This window comes from Erythrolamprus reginae, chromosome 4, assembly GCF_031021105.1.
Source record: "Erythrolamprus reginae isolate rEryReg1 chromosome 4, rEryReg1.hap1, whole genome shotgun sequence".
Taxonomy (NCBI): domain Eukaryota; kingdom Metazoa; phylum Chordata; class Lepidosauria; order Squamata; family Dipsadidae; genus Erythrolamprus; species Erythrolamprus reginae.
Genome location: NC_091953.1, coordinates 45036282 through 45056323, shown reverse-complemented (window position 1 = coordinate 45056323; position 20042 = coordinate 45036282). Strand labels below are relative to the sequence as shown.

General features: G+C 35.6%; 1 protein-coding gene across 1 annotated transcript in view; it reads right to left on the bottom strand.

Annotated features, from left to right (window-relative positions):
- Positions 1–9116, bottom strand: part of CD247 (CD247 molecule) — a 45080-nt gene extending 35964 nt beyond the window's left edge. The window contains exon 1 of the mRNA XM_070750181.1: positions 8960–9116. Coding sequence (XP_070606282.1) covers positions 8960–9017 — 58 coding nt within the window. The 5' untranslated portion in view covers positions 9018–9116. The remainder of the gene's footprint in view (positions 1–8959) is intronic.
- Between the last annotated feature and the right edge of the window lie 10926 nt (positions 9117–20042).

The following is a 20042-nucleotide window of genomic DNA, read 5'->3' as shown; positions in this document are numbered from 1 at the left end:
ACTTATTTATGAGAAGTTACATTAAGGATTGCTCATAAGTAGGCATAAAAAGAGATAAGGCTGCTTTAAAAAGCTACTGTGCTTGTACTCCTGTGGGTTCCAAATGATTTTGGGGGGGTCATTTTCAAAACATGCAGAGTTTTGATGTACAGTATTTCCTTGCTTTTCGATTTTTATTGCTTAAATAACTCTAGAATCTGCTAGGAAAAATTGTATGAATAAATAAATAAATTGCTTAATTGCTTAATGCTTAAAAGGATTTGAATCAAATAGTGGTTAGATGTAAATAATTTAGCTTCCTTTGATAAGAAAGGACAAATAAATTGAAATTAATATTAATTAACGTTTAGTCATTTTTCTCTCAAATGCCTAGTGTAATGAAAATTACAAGAAATGTTACACATAGCTTTCATCATCATGTTTAATCTCTTGAAATACATAGATCTGATGAAGGGATCCCATCTATCAAAGTTGTGGTTTTGCTATATGTGAAAAATAGCAAGGGACTTAGAAAGTTCTCATCTTTAAAGATCTATGACTGCAACCCATGAATGCATAAAATAGCTCCAATTCCTCAGTTATAAAGGTAGCATGTTTTACCTGGGTGCTGAAGAGCCTAGAGCCCTCAAAATGAAAAGGTGGCTGGGAATTAGAGTTCAATTAAAAAAAAATAGAACTAGAGATTACTGATATTCCCCTTTTCAGCTGACCAGAGTATAATTATGTTATTAATCACTGGTTTTAAAAATAGGAAAAATAAAGGCCATATTTAATTTTCATTTATTACAAATTGATGTTATAACTCCATTCTTGCCCATTTTAACCCTCGAGATCAATACAGAGACTCTAAATCAGTGATGACAAACCTTTTTTTGTTCAGGTGCCAAAAGGGCACACACGCTTGATGGCATATGTGTGCTTGCCCACACATATAATACAATGTCCTTCCGCCCGTGCATGCATGCACAACAACTCCCCTGGTGCTGCCCCCTCCCTCCCATGCCTGCACGCAGACCTCACTGAGCCTCTGGACTTTCAGTAGGCCCACTGGGCTGTTTTTCGCCCTTCCCATGCTTTAGGAAAGCTTCCTGAAGCGTGGGGATGGTGAAAAATGGCCCAACGGTCCAACAGGAAGTTCATTTATGAACTTCCAATATTCCTGTTTTTCACCATCCACAGGCTCCGGAGGCTTTCCTGAAGCCTGGGGAGGGTGAAAACAGCCTCCCCCCACTTTCTGGAATGCCAAAAATCAGCTGGCCAGTGCACACATGCATGCTGGAGCTGACGTAGGGCAAACTCTTGCGTGCCCTCAGATATGGCTCCATGTGCTACCTGTGGTAGTTCTCCAGTTTATAGGCAATTTCTGCTGTTAAGCAAGACATTTGTTAAGTGAGTTTGGCCCCACTTTATGAGCTTTCTTGCCACAATTGTTAAGTGAATCACTGCATTTGATAAGTTAGTAACCTGGTTATGAAGTGAATCTGGTTTCCCCATTGACTTTGCTTGTTGGAAGGAGATGACGTGATGTCAGGATGTTGCTCCTATCATATATAGGAACCAATTGCCAAGAATCTGAATTTTGCTTATGTAATCATGGCCAAGCTGCAAAGGTCGTGACTGTGAAAAACAGTCATAAATCACTTTTTTCAGTTCCATTGTAACTTTGAACGGTCATTAAATGAACTATTGTAAGTCAAGGACCATCTGTAACATTTGAACTTATATCTATCAGTCTAGCCTACTATGTCTTTTATGAATAGAATCTAAAACATGGTTGTTTAGTAAATCTGGCTTCCCCATTTTTTTATGATTGTCAGAAGGTTGCAAAAGGTGATCACATGACCCTGGGGCATTGCAAACAATCATGAATGTGAGGCAATTATCAAACATCAAAATGTAAATCATTTGACCATGGAGTTGCTGCAATAGTCCTTAGTGTGAAAAATGGTCATGAGTCACTTTTTTCAGTCCTGTTGTAACTTCAGTCACTAAGTGAACTGTTGTAAGTCGAGGACTAACTGTAAATCTAACTGATTTCCCAAAAACCAACTTCATAAAATTTGCATTGATAAATAAGTTTACTTAAAATAAGAGTAATAGTTTTCATTGATTCCCTAACAAAATTAAGAATGAAGTTTCAGCATGGCTCTATCTTTTAATTTTCATAATCCAGTAATATTATTAATTTTAGCTATTGACTTTTTAATTTATGAAAGATTTGTTCAATAAATTATTGTTTAAAATGGGGATTCATTTCTTATTGTCTGTGGGTTTCTTCTTATCTCTTGTTAAATCTGTTTGCTTATTTTGATCACCTTTCACTGCTAAACAACAAAAACAATATTTTTTTACATCTTGGATGAATTGATATGGATTGATTGCTTAGTACATTTCTATTATTTGTTTATGACTGTTTTGTAATTATATTACTATGATTTTTTTTAAAATGCTGAACAAAATAGACCTCCTGTTAGAAATAATTATTTTTTTTGTTTTCTGACCTTTGGCCAATGAATAAAAACTATACAATAGTTTATTTTTTCAAAAGAAAATAGTAAGTGAGCAGTATACAGTATACAGGTAATCTTTATTTAGCAACTATAATTGGGGTTTAGACCTATATAGTTATTCAAAGAAGTCACTAAGTGAAAAATCATGTGGCTGTGACTATGGTTACAATTTTACTTCAGTTTCTTTGCTTTATGACATCAGAAGGATTGTTCTCAAAACAGCCAGGTAAACCCAAATGGTGGCAAAGTTTTCTGCAACTCAATTAAATGAAGAAGCTGAAAAAAAGGAAATCTTATCTGTCTTTTTCCATACTCCCATAGTCTTTGGAATGGTCACTCTGGTACTGGGTTAATTAGCAAGAAAAAAATGATGTTTGTATTTACCTTCTTTGGAGACAAAAGGATTACAAGAGAGTAAGCAGGCACAGAATGGAGAATACATATGAAAAGGAATGTGCTAACCCTAGGACCATAGTTCCCTCTAAGCTGAGCAGTGAGCCATGGCTCACTTAAAAATCATCATCAACTCAGAGTTTTCCAAACCTGCCCAGAAGCCGAGAGGGAAAGAGTGAGAGGGAAGGAGAGAGAGAGGAAGAGAGGAAGATAGAGAAACAGATAGAAAAAAGAGAGGAAGGAAAAGAGAAATAAAAAGAATGGGAGTAAGGAAGAGAGAAAGAAAATCAAAATCTAGTTTGAAACTAGCTCAACTATTTAAGTGGCATTTTGATATTGATAGAGTTGCCCTATTATGAGCTCACTGTTATAGACACACAGTACAGTATTTTATTTTGAAATTCTCTGAGGCAAAACAGGGTGGGTTTTTTGTTTGTTTGTTTGTTTATTTATTAATGTATTTATTTATTATTTCTGTGCCGCCCAGTCCCGAAGGGACTGCCGCTCAGACACTATACTTTTCCGCCCACCCCCACAAAAAATTAGAAGGAACACTGCCTAGGACACTGATGACTATGAGCCACCAGCTGCTTAAAAGGCAAAAGAAAATCTTATTAGAGTCTTGTCAATTTCAGGCAGCAGCTGACAGCACAGCCTTGTAATCTACTGCTGTAATTAAGATCAGACAAGTGAACTTTTAATTTGCAGTTAGCACTTTTTAGGGACGCATTACACAGTGGAGAATAGCTGCTCAGAAAGAGCTTGCTGGTTTAGGCAATCTCTCTGTTTAGTGTGGGGCCAAGACAATGCATACTAATTGGAACATAATTACAAAGGTATTAAATAAAGGTATTGGTCAAAAAGTTACTTTTTCATCACCATTGTGATTGCAAATGGTCTCTGTGGCAGTCATTAAATGAGGACTATCTATAGTAAGATAACACACCATAAAATTTTATAGTATTCATGTGCATTATCTATTTACCTTTTAAAATTGGACTGTTTTTGCAATCAATACAGATAAACTCTACTGAACATTGTAAGATTTTCTTAAACACTTCAAGGAGGTGAGAAGTTTCTTATATCAAAATAATTGGACCTTGAGTTTGATGTAATGTAAAGTAGTAGTATCCTAAAGGGTATTAGGCTGGAGAAGGTTGTATTCACATACATTCAAATGCTGTTGCAAAAATTCAAAAAAATTCCCATTTCAAAATCAGCAGTAAAATAGACCTGTATAAATCCAAACAGCCTCCATTTTTAATTAATATAATCATTTTAAATACAGAAAACAAGAATCATTCTTAATATTATATGGAAAGAGAGTTAGAGAGACAGAAACTTAAATATTAAAGATATTACTTTCTTTGGTTCATTTTAGCTTTTGAGAAATCTATATAGTTAATTCATAATTGTTGGGCATTTAATTTTCCTCTTGGCATATATTCTGTTATTTTAAACACAGAGAAGATTTTAAATGAAGTAGACATTTAGTTCATACAATGAATATTCAAATTGCAGATTCTATTTTTTATCATCCTTATGTGATTATTTTTAATTTACTAATTTTCAGGACTGAATAAAGTCAACAAAATACAAAGAACGTTTCATTTCTAAGTACATATTTGAATAGAGAAGAATCTATGGTAGATCACATTGATAATTGAAAATAAATATAATGAAGCCCATTGTCTCTCAATTTTTTCTGAGGCACTTACAAATTCAGAAACTATTATACTTTACTTTTGAGATATTTGTGTATAGGAAATGCAGGCTAAACTGCAATTCCTACAAAGTTTAATAGGGCTGATTTTTGTCTTGTCTTAAAGGACCACTTTTTTCCAGCATTCATTTTTAGATCTTTAGCAAGAAACACAACTGAAGGACCACTTATCTCAAAGAAAAATATAGTTATGAGATTCCCAACAAGAAACAATCTTCTTGCGTAGCATGGATCAGTTTTATAAAATTTAAATTTTATAATTTACAAAAGCAACCACTTTCACAAGGTCATGTGCAAAAGAGGTTATGGTAGCTTACATCTGGAATAAGTATTAGGTAGGAATCACCTGAATTGTTTAAAATTAATTCAAATAAAACACCTTTCAGTATTTTCTCTACTTTTGTTCTCTAAATAAAAGTTTAAATAGAGCACTGGTGGTAACGGGCAATAATATACTGTATATTTAAGACTTAGTTGTTACGATATGGAATTCTGGTTTCTTTCTTTTCTTTTTTAAAGGGCGATTACAATAAAAGTAATGCTAAGAAATATATATGAAATTGATATTAAGGATATATTGAGGAGATTGAAGCATGATGGCCTAAATGATCAGATGTAATAAGAAAAGAAGCAGCTAAAAGAAACTGTATTAGTTAATAGCTTTATTTATTTATTTTTAATCCAGATGTCAAAAGTACAGGAGGTAGTACTGGATAGATTATAAATACCCAATTCAAAAATTTTATTATTGTATTGTATTTTAAGATTGATGGTATATTATATTGCAAATGTGATTGATGTGGGGGGGGGAACACTTGTTCCTGAAAAAATAATATACGGTATATAAAACAGAATATCTGCAAGTGAGTTAAGAGAGCTACTAAAAGTAGGGCTAGGAAAGCAGTTCAAAATTCCCTCTCTTCCTCTATTGCAATCAAGTCATACAAAGATCCTGGTAGCAGAGGGCAGCACACAAAAGGGTTAAATCTGATCTGCAGAAATGGCAATACAATGCAGAAAACAGATGGAGACTTTACCACATAGGACATGCAAGCTCAGATACATAGCCTTATATAATAAATCATAAATTAATCCCAAACCTTTTAATAATCTCATCTGTGTAAAAAAAAAAACTCTCTCACACACACCCCTAAAGTATCTAAAGAATGTCAAATAATTTTGCCATTTCAAAAAAGGAAAATCACATATGCATTACTCATCTTCCTTGCCAATAAAAATACAATAACAATACTATAATCAATAATTTCCTGTTTTTATGGTATCCGAAATTATCTGAAATACTGTACTCTTAATAGTACGGCTAGTCCTATCAATATGTACACCACACACAAGACTGTCATTATTTTATGTTCATTTAGAAAACCCATTCTTAGTATAGCCTCCCTACAAAAGACATCTATTCTATTGCTGAAATAAAAGTAAATAATTATGAATATATCTAATATGCCTAATATTCCACAGATTGTTTGTAGATTAACACAATAAATATGACTTTATGTTGAAAAATTCCTGCATTTCCTTGCAATGATAGGGTATTTTTTTTAAACTAAGGAATACAGTAGTGAATTACGTGGTTAAATAAAATACAACACCTAGCATAAATAGCTATGTCAACAATGTAGTGTCTACAAGCTTTTTTCCCCTTACAATCAGGAACTACTTCCATAATATATCACGAACTACTTCCATAATATATTTTTTATGGAAGTAGTTCCTGATCATAAGAAAAATGTTTTATTGTGCAAATATATTTTAGTAATTTAATAGTCTATTATTATATACTAGGACCAATTTTAAAAAGTGATATATTTAATATATATCACTTTTGCTTCACAATGATATATTTAATATATATCACTTTTGCTTAACAATTGGTTAGCAATGAGGAGACTTGACAAAGTTGAACTAAAGTTTATCACGCAACATTATGTTCATATTCTTCTCTCTACAGCTGTATTTCAGTAGAACACATCTTTGAAGTCAAACATTCTATATTTTCTTTCCAAAAGGTTTGCATATGATATTGCTTGGATGTTTAGATGGCCAAAGTATTTGAAAACCTATCTGCTGATTATGAACAAAACTGCACTAGTTTGATGTACCCAAAGCCTACCTTTTAAGACGCAATCGTTTTCAAGACTTAGAAACATAGAAACATAGCAGACTGATAGCAGAAAAAGACCTCATGACCCATCTAGTCTGCCCTTATACTATTTTTTGTATTTTATATTAGGATGTATATATGTTTATCCCAGGCATGTTTAAATTCAGTTACTGTGGATTTACCAACCACATCTGCTGGAAGTTTGTTCCAAGAATCTACTACTCTTTCAGTAAAATAATATTTTCTCATGTTGCTTTTGATCTTTCCCCCAACTAACTTGTGTCCCCTTGTTCTTGTGTTCACTTTCCTATTAAAAACACTTCCCTCCTGAATCTTATTTAACCCTTTGACATATTTAAATGTTTCGATCATGTCCCCTCTTTTCCTTCTGTCCTCCAGACGTTTTATGCTTAAGACCTTCCACCATTCTTGTAGCCCGTCTTTGGACCCGTTCAATTTTGTCAATATAAGTTTTACAGGCAGGACTAATAACAGTCTTAGAAAACTAGAAATTCAAAAACTGACTTTTAAATTTCATAGCAATAATACCCAAATTAATACATTTCATTTGTTTTTGCTATTATTATTATTTTGTTCTTCAACTTTGGACTAATACTGGCCTTGGACTAAGTAGGCATTATGTTGCAATTCAGAAAATCATGAGGTGGGGAGGAAGAGAATATGTGCAATATGTTTTACTTACTACATTGCTATGTAAAATGAACACATAAAAATAGAAGCCTATAAAAAAACTAGTCTGCATTGGTTGAAACTGTTGCAATGGAACCATTCAACATGTACAACACATACAATAGTAATAATCTTAGTGTAGGCAAAAAGTTAACATGTTGACCTCTCCCGATTCCTAAGAGGTCAGTAAGGGGTGCGCATAAGTGCCTTTCGTCCAGAGTGCCTTTCGTCCCCTGTCCTAATGTTTCTCTTTTACTAGTATCATGTACATAAATATTATATCTTTGTATACCACCAATAAGTACATGACAAAACAAACAAATGAATAAAAATGTTTGCATTAAAAGTTTGCATGTGATGGGATCCAGAAGGCTCAAAGCAGCATTTTGTTTTCTTTGATTCAGGGTATACAAACAGGACACACTAATACAGAGCGTAAGATATTTGTATGCTTCTTCTCTATAATGTTGATCATGAAAGTAAAGAAATAAAATTTGACCCCTTTCACTTCTGTTTGTTTTAAATGTTATCCATATCTCTTATAAAGAAGATGAATAGCTAAAACTGAACAGTCTGGGTATGCAATTTAAGTAAAAATGTCTGGTTTATTTTTAAAACGAATCAATGCATCTATTATCTTTTATGTAATTTAACAAGTTTTTTGAATTTGCAGCATAATTTTAGACATATTTATTCAAAAAATCCCTCATATCCACTGGGATTATTCAAGATGTGTCCATTGGATTTCAACCATAGAAATGCTAATTGTTTGAAATGTTGCATAACAGAAGTACATAGTGTTTAAAAATGAGATTTATTATTTTCCCAAAGTTATTCTATGTTCAGTACTTATAAGTCTGTATAATATTTAGTCTAAACCCGCAAAATATTACTTATGTATTCTTTTTATTCATTCCTAATACAGTACAAGTATGTTCTATTTTTTGTAAACTTTCAACACCATCATAATCAACTGATTTCTAAGAAGTGGGAGATGGATTTTTTGGGTAACAGTAAGGCCATATAAGTCACTATGTGACATTTCCCTGATGAAATATAAGAAAATGACAGTGACAATTACCATTGACAGACTATGGGTAGTCTATCCGTCATGAAAAATAGACAGTACTAGTAAATTCTGTTGTAGCAGTATATTATTAGTAAGTGGACTGCAACGTCAAAAGATACCCTTTTTAGTCCAATATTTTTTACAAATAGAACAGACTCACATGGCTTCCAGGCCAAAACCCCAGAATATTAAAATGTTTTTTTAAATGCATCTCCCAGCTCAGCTCTTCTCTTCATCAGGCAATAAAGCTTTGCCTTGCGAATAGCACCGATGATGGAATTGACAAAATGCGTAGCTAATTTTTAACAAGGAGCCATAACTACAAGTTTACAGAGATTTCTTCCTGGTTCAAGGAGAATATGACATGCAAGAGAAGCTTGCTCTTTCCTCCATTTCAGGGAAGAGACATTTTTAACATAGTTTCTTAGAATTTAAAAAGCCTGTCTTACCTGCAATTGGGAGCAAAGCATGAAGTATGGCATTGGTAAGTATTCCTTTCAGCTTCATTTCCCCCCCTCCCCAAGGTTGTAAGCCAGTTGGGGATGAAGAAGAAGGCTGAAGACCACAATTTAACAGATAGTAGGACGAGGAAAAGACAAGAGAAAAGGCTTTGTTCTTCTGAATGCCTTCACAGGAAGTGCAAAGCCCACTGAGATCTTTCAGAAACCACCTGCCGGCAATAAGGCTGAAATACACACCCTTTTGCTCTATCATCAGAAAATTCAATTGAAAATGGCTACACGGAATGATCGGTGATTGTTAAAGTTTGCAGCAGATTGAAACACCAGTAAAATTGTGTTTTATGCAATCTCCAAATTTCAGTGCAAAATGTCTGCTTTAATTTCAACACTGGTAGGTATCTGTCACTTTGATTCCAGCCTATCGGCATAGCTAGACTCCAAGTTTTCTTTTGCCACATTTACTTCCTACAAGACACATCCCCCATGCCCAGGTTGAAAGTGTCAGTTTGGGCCTCTCCAACTCCCCCAATCTTTGGGGTTTTGTTTGTCAGGAATAATCTTTTCAATTGTACCAGCAATATTAATGCAATTATCTAAAGTAGTTTGTTGCTGGGGATTGTCTGGCTGCTCTTTCATTTTCATTTGTTGCCATATAATAATAATAATAATAATAATAATAATAATAATAATAATAATAATAACAACAACAACAACAACAACAACAACAATAATAATAATTTATTGGATTTGTATGCCGCCCCTCTCCGTAGACTCTAGAAATCTAGAAATTGGGGGCGGGGTGCAGTTTGATAATTTACCTATAAAAATAGACTATACTTTAAAGCCCTTCATGGCATTGGACCAGAATATCTCCGAGACCGCCTCCTGCCGCACGAATCCCAGCAACCGATTAGGTCCCACAGAGTGGGCCTTCTCCGGGTCCCGTCAACTAAACAATGTCGGTTGGCGGGCCCCAGGGGAAGAGCCTTCTCTGTGGCGGCACCGGCCCTCTGGAACCAACTCCCCCCGGAAATTAGAACTGCCCCTACTCTTCCTGCCTTCCGTAAACTCCTTAAAACCCACCTTTGCCGTCAGGCATGGGGGAACTGAAACATCTTCCCCTGGGCATGTTTAATTTATATATGGTATGCTTGTGTGTATGTCTGTTAGTATATGGGGTCTTTTTTAAATCTTTAATATTTTAAATTGTTAGATTATTTATGATTTGTTTCTACGTGTTGTGAGCCGCCCCGAGTCTTCGGAGAGGGGCGGCATACAAATCTAAGTAATAAATAAATAAATAAATATTAAATGTTATCATATAAGCTTATTGTTAGCCTATTGGCTAACAAATTTCATTGATACAATAGGGGACTCTAGCCATATGACTGCCAACTGGGCTAAGAGCATCACAGTAATGGTCTTAAAAAATAAAGGCGATCCAGCAGATTGCCCAAACTATAGACAAATTTTGCCCCCAATAAACACAATGAAAATGTTTAAGTGGATCATCAACCAGCGTTTCCATGTCATCATAAAAATCAGTACCAATCAATGTGGCTTTGTCAAAGCCTCTATACAGTGATGGCGAACCTATGGCACGGGTGCCACAGGTGGCATGCGGAGCCATATCTGCTGGCATACAAGCCGTTGCCCTAGCTCAGATCCAGTGTGCATGTGTGTGCTGGCCAACTGATTTTTGGCTCGCACAGAGGCTCTGGGAGGGGGTTTTTGGCTTCCAGAGAACTTCCAAGGTGGTGGGGGAAGGCGTTTTTTACCCTCCCCTGGCTCCAGGAAAGCCTTTGGAGCCTGAGGAGGGCGAAAAACGAGCCTACTAGCCCCCAACATTTTATCCTTAGACTATCTACGGTTGACCTCTCCAGATTCCTAAGAAGTCAGTAAGGGGCATGCATAAGTGCACAAGCGTGCCTCCCATCCCCTGTCCTATTGTCTCTTCTATAACTCTCTATCTCTTTCTTCTATCACTCTTCCTATGTTTTGTATTATTCCTATATCTTCTCCTCTATTCTTTCATTGATTGATGTACTACATGTATATTTTGTGTTTTGGACAAAATAAATAAATTAAATAAATAAATAAATAAATAAATACTGGGGCCACCAAAAGTTGGGAAACTTTCTGGCCTCCAGAGGGCCTCCAGGGGGCAGGGAAATCTGTTTTCACCCTCCCTAGGCACTGAATTATGGATGTGGGTACTCAGGCATACGTGATAGCATGCGCACACGCTCTTTCGGCACTTGAGGAAAAAAAGGTTCGCCATCACTGCTCTACTATTACTGATCTCGAGGGGCAGGGTCAATGGCCGCGGCATCATGGGGCTCCCTTATTCTGATGAGGGAAGCCCCGAATCCCTACCATCTGGGAGTCCCGGCTTTTTTGAACTGGGCCTGATCCTCCCTGCGGGGGAGATGACAGGGGACGCTACCATGGGCCTGGTTTTGGGACGGCATGCCCCACCAGCGAACTGGCTTAGTCTCGCGCCAGCAGTGGCGCGAGGTCAGCCAGGCCGCCATGCCTGGCCAACACTAGCCACAAACGACTACGCAACACAGGGATTGAAGAAGCTTGGAAACATCTGGAAAGATAATGTATCTGAGTGATGGTGAGATGAAAAAAGTTTAAATGATGTGCTGGTGAGCGCGGAAAGACGGAAAGAGATTTAAAATGGATTGTTTTTATTCTTTCTATTCACGGAAGCAGAAATGCCTAAAATTGGTGCGGAAGCAGCTGATCGGCTATGGGGCGATTAGTGGAAAGTTTTAAAGTCATAGCAAATTGCCCAAAGTTCTTGTTCTTTTTTGGGGGGAGGATATTTAAGGAATTTAAAGATTTATTAAGGTATTTTTTCCTGATGATGTCACTTCCCTTTATAACAATTGAAGAGAATGATTAATCGTGATAATTTACTGCCACCTTCCAGTCGGAAGAGTTATTTACAAGGAGTTTCCATGATGCATATTTGTGCCAGATGGTTTTTTATTTGTTTTTTGTTGGAAGAATGGAGTTGTTTGTTATCTATTTATTCTGCTGAAAGAACGTTGTTCCCAGCTTTGTTATAGAACATGCCTAGTTGGAAAAAATCTTTTTGAAGTTGGGAGGAGATATTAGACATAATCTAAAGGACATACTGGACAATCTTATTGGAGATAGATTGGAGACATTCTGGACAATCTCAGTGGAGATAAATTAGAGACAGACTGGAGTCACATCTGGGCAAGTATGGGTCAAGGAACATAAAATGGAAATATGGATGCTGACAGGATTTTCAAAGAAGAAGATTTATACTAAAGGACTTAAATGAATACTCAATTTTTTTTAATTGGGCCATTAATTTAAACTAGACTCTAATTGGACTTTATTATAAGGAAAGTGTAATGAAATTTCAAGGAAGAATTTGCTCTGATGGAGGGGGATTAATTAAAGATTATGATTTTAATTGAGTTGCATATGTTATATTTTCAATCAACATATTCGGGATTCATAAAATTACTCTGGTGGGTAAAATTTTGGAATAATGAAATATTATTAAAAGAGAAATTGAAAATGGTTATGTTTGATAGGGAAGATTAGTATTAATGACTAATGTAAAGACTAAGATTTTAATTGAGTTGCATATATAATAGTGTTTAATTAAGATATTTTTGAGATTTATAAAATTACTTTGGTGGGAAAAATTTTGGAATAATGAAATAATATTATCAAAAGTGAAATTGAAATGACTGTTCAATATTATTTAATTAAGATGCAGTACTTGCGATTCATAAAACTACTCTGGTGGGTTAAGTTTTGGAATAATGAAATAATACCATTAAAAGAGAAATTGAAAATGGTTAGGTTTGGTAAGGAAGATTAGTATTAATGATTAATGTAAAGATTAAGATTTTAATTGAGTTGCATATATATAATATAATAAAAATATAATAAGATATTTTTGAGATTTATAAAAATACTTTGATGGAAAAAAAATTGGAATTATGAAATAATATTATCAAAAGTGAAATTGAAATGATTAGGTCTGATATGATGATTAATATTAATGAATATTGATTAATGATTAATGATTAATTTGGTAAATATTGTTGTTGCTTTAAATATTTTGAGGAGAGGGGTGTTAAAGAGGAAAGGAAAAGAAAATAACAGTAAGAACGAACGTTACAGCTAAGAGGTTTTTACTAGGAATAAACAAAATAAACAAAGATTATGGAATTATATAAGTAGATGAATTATGCTATAGAATGTAAAAAAAAGTATGGAAATAGAAAACAATTATAATTATATTTGTGGATACCTATTTGTTAAAGAAAAGGAAATAATGACAAGTAGAAACATTTATTATAACCTGGAAATGACTATTAAATTTTATTTAATGATTTTTTTTCTTTTTTTTCCCTTTTTTTGGATATGTTTTTATTAGATTGAAAGTGTTATAATTAGAGTAGAGCAGATGATTTCATTGGGTTTACAGTGACTTCTTTTTTAAATGTTTTTACTTAGAATAGGTTATGATGATCATATTGGATTGAAAGTGTTATAATTAAAGTCGGGAAGATGATTTCACTGGTTGTACAGTGATTTTTCTTTTCTTTTTTCTTTCTCTTTCTTAGAATAGGGGATGATGATAGGTTGAAAGTGTTATAATTAGAATAGGGTAGATGATTTCACCGGGTTTACAGTGACTTTTTTTTTCTTTTAGAATAGGGTGTGACCATTTTATGGGATTGAAAGTGTTATAATGAGAGTAGGGAAGATAATTCCACTGAGTTTACAGTGACTTTTTTTTTTCTAGAATAGGGGATGATGATTCTATTGGATTGAAAGTGTTATGGATTGAAAGTGTTATAACTAGATAGGGTATGATGAACATATGGAGTTTTTTGTTTCCTTCTTTCTTTTTCATTTTTTTCTTCTCTTCTTTTCTTCATTTTCCTTGTTAATTTTCTAATCTTCCTTTATTCTTACTTTTTATTTTTATATTAACCTATTTAAGGGAATTATTTTCAATTTGGTTTATCAATTTGGTTTACTAATTTGGTGATATTTGGGATATACTATTTGTTGGGCTTCTTTTTTTGCCCCCCTATATATTTTTATCTATCTTTTAGCAAGGGTTGGATTTAATTTAAATACAGTTGGAGGTAATTAGAAATTTTTGCTCCCTTCCCTATCTGCTGGACCAGATGGTCTCTGTGCATACTTCCTAAGGAAACTTTCTTCTGCTCTTGCTGAACCCCTAAGCATTATCTTCCAAAAACCCTTCAGGACCAGCATGCTCCCCAAGCTGTGGTCAAAAGCAGTAGTCATCCCCATTTTCAAAAAAGGAGACCCTTCACTAGTGGACAACTACAGACCAATATCTCTCTGTTGCGTGCCTTGTAAAATCATGGAATCAATTATAAATCGATCAATCACCCTCTACTTAGAATCTAATAACCTACTCTCAAACAAACAATTTGGATTCAGAAAGAAATTATCCTGCAACCTACAACTACTTCACTGCAAAAACATTTGGACTACCCACCTCGGCCAAGGAAAATCCATTGATGCAATTTATATAGACTTTTGCAAAGCCTTCGACTCAGTGGTCCATGACAAACTACTCCTAAAACTCAAATCCTATGGCATCTCAGGATTCCTCCACAACTGGATTACTGCATTCCTGTCAGGCAACAAATTGTCAAAATTGGTAGTGCCATCTCCACCCACCCCACCCACCCCGTTCCTGTCATAAGTGGCGTTCCCCAGGGAAACGTACTAGGATCTACTCTCTTCATTCTCTACATCAGTGACCTCTGTGACCATATCGAAAGCAACTGTGTTCTTTTTGCCAACGATGTGAAATTTTTCAACACCACTGACAACACACTCACTCTCCAAAAAGACCTGGCCAGTCAATAATAGATAGAATAGATATAATTCTTTATTAGCCAAGTGTGATTGGACACCCAAGGAATTTGTCTTTGGTGCATATTCTCTCAGTTTGCATAAAAGAAAATATACATTTGTCAAGAATCATGAGGTGCAACACTTAATGATTGTCATAGGGTTCAAATAAGCAATCAGGAAACAATCAATATTAACATAAATTGTAAAGATATGATTTAAAAGAAAGGATATGATTTAAAAGACATCCAGCTCCATTCACCCTAACCCAGGACCTGTGTTTAGTTCATTTATTTTAAAGCATACTAATTAAAGTCCTTTCCATGTACATGTTCTGGAGTTTGAAAAGGAAAAACTAATACAGGGAAAAAGAGTGTATTTTCTTTTATCTTTAACAAAGAATAAACGTCCAAAACACATTGATCAAAGCATATGTCTAAATAATATACAAGTCAAAAATTGCATAATTAAATAGATGTAGAATTTAGATGTGATAATAGATACTGTAGGTAGCAATGGGAATATCAATGTAAGAAGAATATTACATTTCTATCAAATATATTTAGAGAGAATTGATAAGTTTTTTCATTAGTTTATTACCCCACTTCTGATTGCTAAATTGGATAGTTTACTTTCTAAAAACTGTTATAAACGAAGTGATCAAGTTGGATTATTCTTTCTTAAAATGTAATAATATTGTAAGTCTGAAAAAAATTTGAAAAATGATTCATATATGAATAAAACTAATCTTAAAAGTTGAAATCACAATTCAACTTGCAATATTTTTATTAAACTTTACAAAACTATATATTCCCTCAAAATAAACTGAGTTATGAGTTACGGAGATCTATTTTGATATCTAGAATTGTGTCTTGAGACTATACCTACAGAGAATGTAAATTAATTTGGAAACCATTCCTAGATTAGAAATAAATACATGGATTTGTGTGGAATATAAAATGTTCTCTCTGCATAAAGTCTGTATTATAATTTTGTGGGATATCTAAATTGTAATAAACTTTTATTAATATAAATACAATTTATTGCAATTTTGAGAGAACTTGTTTGTATTTCAAGTCTTGTGAGGTGTGTTTCTTTGGGTTAACGGCAATCGCAAGTTTAAAGGTTTTACAGGAAGCACATGACTGCTAAAAAACCAAGCCTTTGTCAGAACCAAGTTAGAGTTATAAATAACTCATCTGTTGTTGCCTCAGACAATGAATCCAGAGTCAACACTCATAAACTGCTATTAGGATTAAACCATTTGCCTTTGCAGCAGATTTTCTCAGGCTACTTGATATTAATGGAAGGCAATACGAATGCCTTTGTCATCTGAGAAGAGAAAGAAGACAAGTGATGTGGTTAGCTCTGGCCCAGCTCCTGCCCCAAGGACTGTGGATGTGGGGGAGACATCCACATGCTGCAGGCCTGTTTTGCCCCCCCCCCCCCCCCGATGGAATCTGCTGATGAAGGCTCCTCTGACCAAGAAGACATGAGTGACAGGGAGGAGGAGAGTGTGGCAGACAGCTCAGAAGGAGATCAATTATCTAGCTCCTCTTTGGATTCAGAACAAGAGTTAATGATACAGCCACGCATGCGGAGAGGGATGCATAAGCAACAACAACTGAGATATTATTATCAAAGAAAATGAGGCCACCTGTGGTTGGATGGGGCTGTGGTGATTAGTGAGGCTGCTATAAATAGCAGCCTGTGGGTTTGGCCATTGTGGAGGATTATCTGATTGTTGTGTTTCGTGACTGCTTTACTGACTTTGACCTTTTGTGTGCTGATTTTTCCCCGCTTTGAAACTAAACCAGAGCAAAGTGTGTTTCATTTTGTGAAAGAAGAAGGACTGTGAATTGCCTCACAGCTGCAAGCTAAGTATCACAGAACTGATAAGGGAGTTGTACAACTTACCAGTTTGTTTGGAGACAAGTGCTCTTTGCTATACCAAAAGAGGGCTTAGGTTAAGTGAATTTTCCTTATAAAGAACATTTTTTTGAATTTTCAAACGTGTGTGTCTGAAATTTGTACCTGTGAATTTTTGGGAGGAGTCTACCAGAGAGCCCGACAGAACAGCAGGTATAAAAATTAGTAGAGGGAGAGAACCCACAAAAATTCCAGTAGAACCTGGATTGTATGTAGTCAAAATTATCATTTTTAAGTTCCAAGGGGCAGAAGTAAAACTGACACAGTTTTTCTCATCAATGCTCTCTCAAAGGCTAACAGATTGTGAATAAAAATAAAACTCTTGAAATCAGGATTTCAATTGAGAAGTCCCAGCCAAACCTGCCTCACTACTTCCCTGGGTAAGTTTTCCCTTACAGGGAAGTTTCTTTAAGTTCTTATTAGGTTCACTACACTAATCTCCTAGAAATTCCACATTTGCTGCCAGAGATATTAATTATTGCTTTCTACTGGGATTATCTCACTCCCATTTTGTAGCATTTTTTTTGTGTGGGAGAGGCTTGACATTAATTCTATACCTCTGTGTTTCATAAGATCCACTCCTGACAAAACAAAAAACAAATAACCCAATAGTTAGCCAATAGGTATTTTAGTTTTTCCTGAGAGGTAGTTGTTCTAATCTAGTATTTGTGAACAAAAATAGCTGAGTATTGTGGTACTAAAGAAAACTCAATATGCAGGATTTGGTTTTGTGGATCACAGTCTACTTCATCAGATGCATGTCATATAAACCCAAGAAAGGAGTGTGGGGGATATTGTGCTGTAATAAAAAGTTTCATTTGTTAATTTAAAATAAAACAAGTTGCTAATAAAGGTACAAATGCAACACTGTTTCTGTTTCTTTTTCTTGTGGTTTCTCAAACAAACTCAATCTTCACTTCTCAGGGAACCCATGATTCTGAACGAAAATTTTCCTCAATTTTTCTTTACATATACAATGGTGACAAAATTTATTTGCCCTTCCCTTCTGGAATATTCTCCCATTGGAGGTGAGGTCCATCTCCCATACTTCTGCTCTTTAGCAAAAACCTTAAAATTTGACTCCGCTACTTGGCTTGGGGCCTCAAAAGGGCTTGGTACATTGGGTGACTGAATGAGTAGAGAAGATACCATCGCTGGCCGGATAATTCTTGTAGTTGAAGTCCACAAGTTTTAAAGTTGCCAAGTTTGAAGACCTCTGATTTAACCTAAAGTCTGTGCAAAAATCTAATTTTTTAAAGAGTGTTTGAAGGTGGGTGTGGTAGGACCCATGAATAGAGAATATCAGTAGTGGGTTCCTACCGATACAGATGACATCGCACCAGTAGTAAAACTGGAGCTGTACGTGCAGCTTTGGGTCCCTGGTGTGTGAGCATGCGCACGTCCCAGAAAGATTTTTTGCTTCTGCGCATGCGCAGAAGCAAAAAAACACCAAAATCTCTCATGCATGCCTCCCCTCATAAGATTTTGCTTCCTGTGCATGCACAGAAGCAAACTCTTGCTGGGACACACACGCACGCATGAGACTTGAAGCTGCGTGCACAATGCACTGATAGCAACAGTAGCAACAACGCCTGCCTGGAGCACACCGTTTATAAGAAACAAGCCATGCTCTTCTATGGAGACAGAATGTGTGTTCCATTTATGATAACGTTACAAAGACTGCACATTTATTCATGCTTATCTGCATATTATTCATAATATACATATATATTATGTATGCATAATATCAAATCCCAGTAAGGGTGTGGCTAGCTGATGAGGCCAGAACAAGGCCGAAATGGTGCCATCCTAGTCTCCCTTAATTTTAAAATTTCAGCAAAAAACATGTGATACATACATGCCTTGAAATGGCCCTGGGTTGGGCCTAAAAGCAAAAAGGAGCTGTGACATTCCTTCAATATACCAGGGTGATCCAACATAAAAAACATATATACAGTGATACCTCATCTTACAAACGCCTCGTCATACAAACTTTTCGAGATACAAACCCGGGGTTTAAGATTTTCTTACAAATTATTTTCATCTTACAAACCCACCGCCGCCGCTGGGGTGCCCCGCCTCCGGACTTCCGTTGCCAGTGGGCGCTTTGATGGCAACGGACGTCCGGAGGTGGGGTTTCCCAGAGAGGGGAGCCTCAGTGAAATTGCAGCATCGCAAAAAACACAGAGGTCCGGAGGTGAAGTTTCAAGGACTTCGGTGTTTTTGTGATGCTGTGATTTCACTGATGCTCCCTTCGCTGGGAAACCCCACCACCGGATTTCTGTTGCCAGTGAAGCGCACATTTTTGCGATGCTGGGATTCCCCTGCAGCATCACAAAAACACAGAAGTCCGGAGGTGGGGTTTTCCATGGAGGGGAGCCTCAGGGAAATCCCAGCAGCACAAAAACGGGCGATTCGGCTGGCAAAAGGGGTGAATTTTGGGCTTGCACGCATTAATCGCTTTTCCATTGATTCCTATGGGAAACATTGTTTCATCTTACAAACTTTTCACCTTAAGAACCTCGTCCTCGAACCAATTAAGTTTGTAAGACAAGGTATCACTGTATATATATTCACACAAACAATATTTTCCCTATGACAATAACCAAGGAGAAGCTGAAATTATTTTCACACAACACCCCACCCCCACCCCAAATCTAAACCAGGCTTGGAAGAAAGAAGAAAACCACCAAAGAAGAGGGCTTCCATTCTCAACTCAATGGTATTAAAAGTCAACAAGAAATTAAAAGGAGTTAAGGATTGAGATACCAGCCAAAAACTCAGTCAACCAGATATCATCCACAAATCTGGAAAGTTTCAAAGATCATCTGTTTCCTTCCTCCAAGTCTCTACAATTTCCATAAAAAGGGAAGAATAATAATTATAATCTACTACATTTATACAGCAAGATGCCTGATTCTCAGCGACTCTGGGAAATTGGACAGCATATAAGGTTGAAGGCTGAACAATTGAACAATCCCATTGCATCTAATAATGGACTCTTGAAGAGAAGCCAAATCACAGTAGCACCTTTCTCTTCAACAAAGAAGAATTCACTATCAGCTTTCATTCCTTCAAATTCTGCCACTATGTTACATTCTGGATACAACAACAATAAATGATTTTTAAAATACCCAAGATTGATAAAATATAATCAGTATTCAGAATTTGGAGAAATTAAAAATAATGCATGATTTACATAGATGAAAGTCATTTATACTAAATAGCTAAATTCATCGAA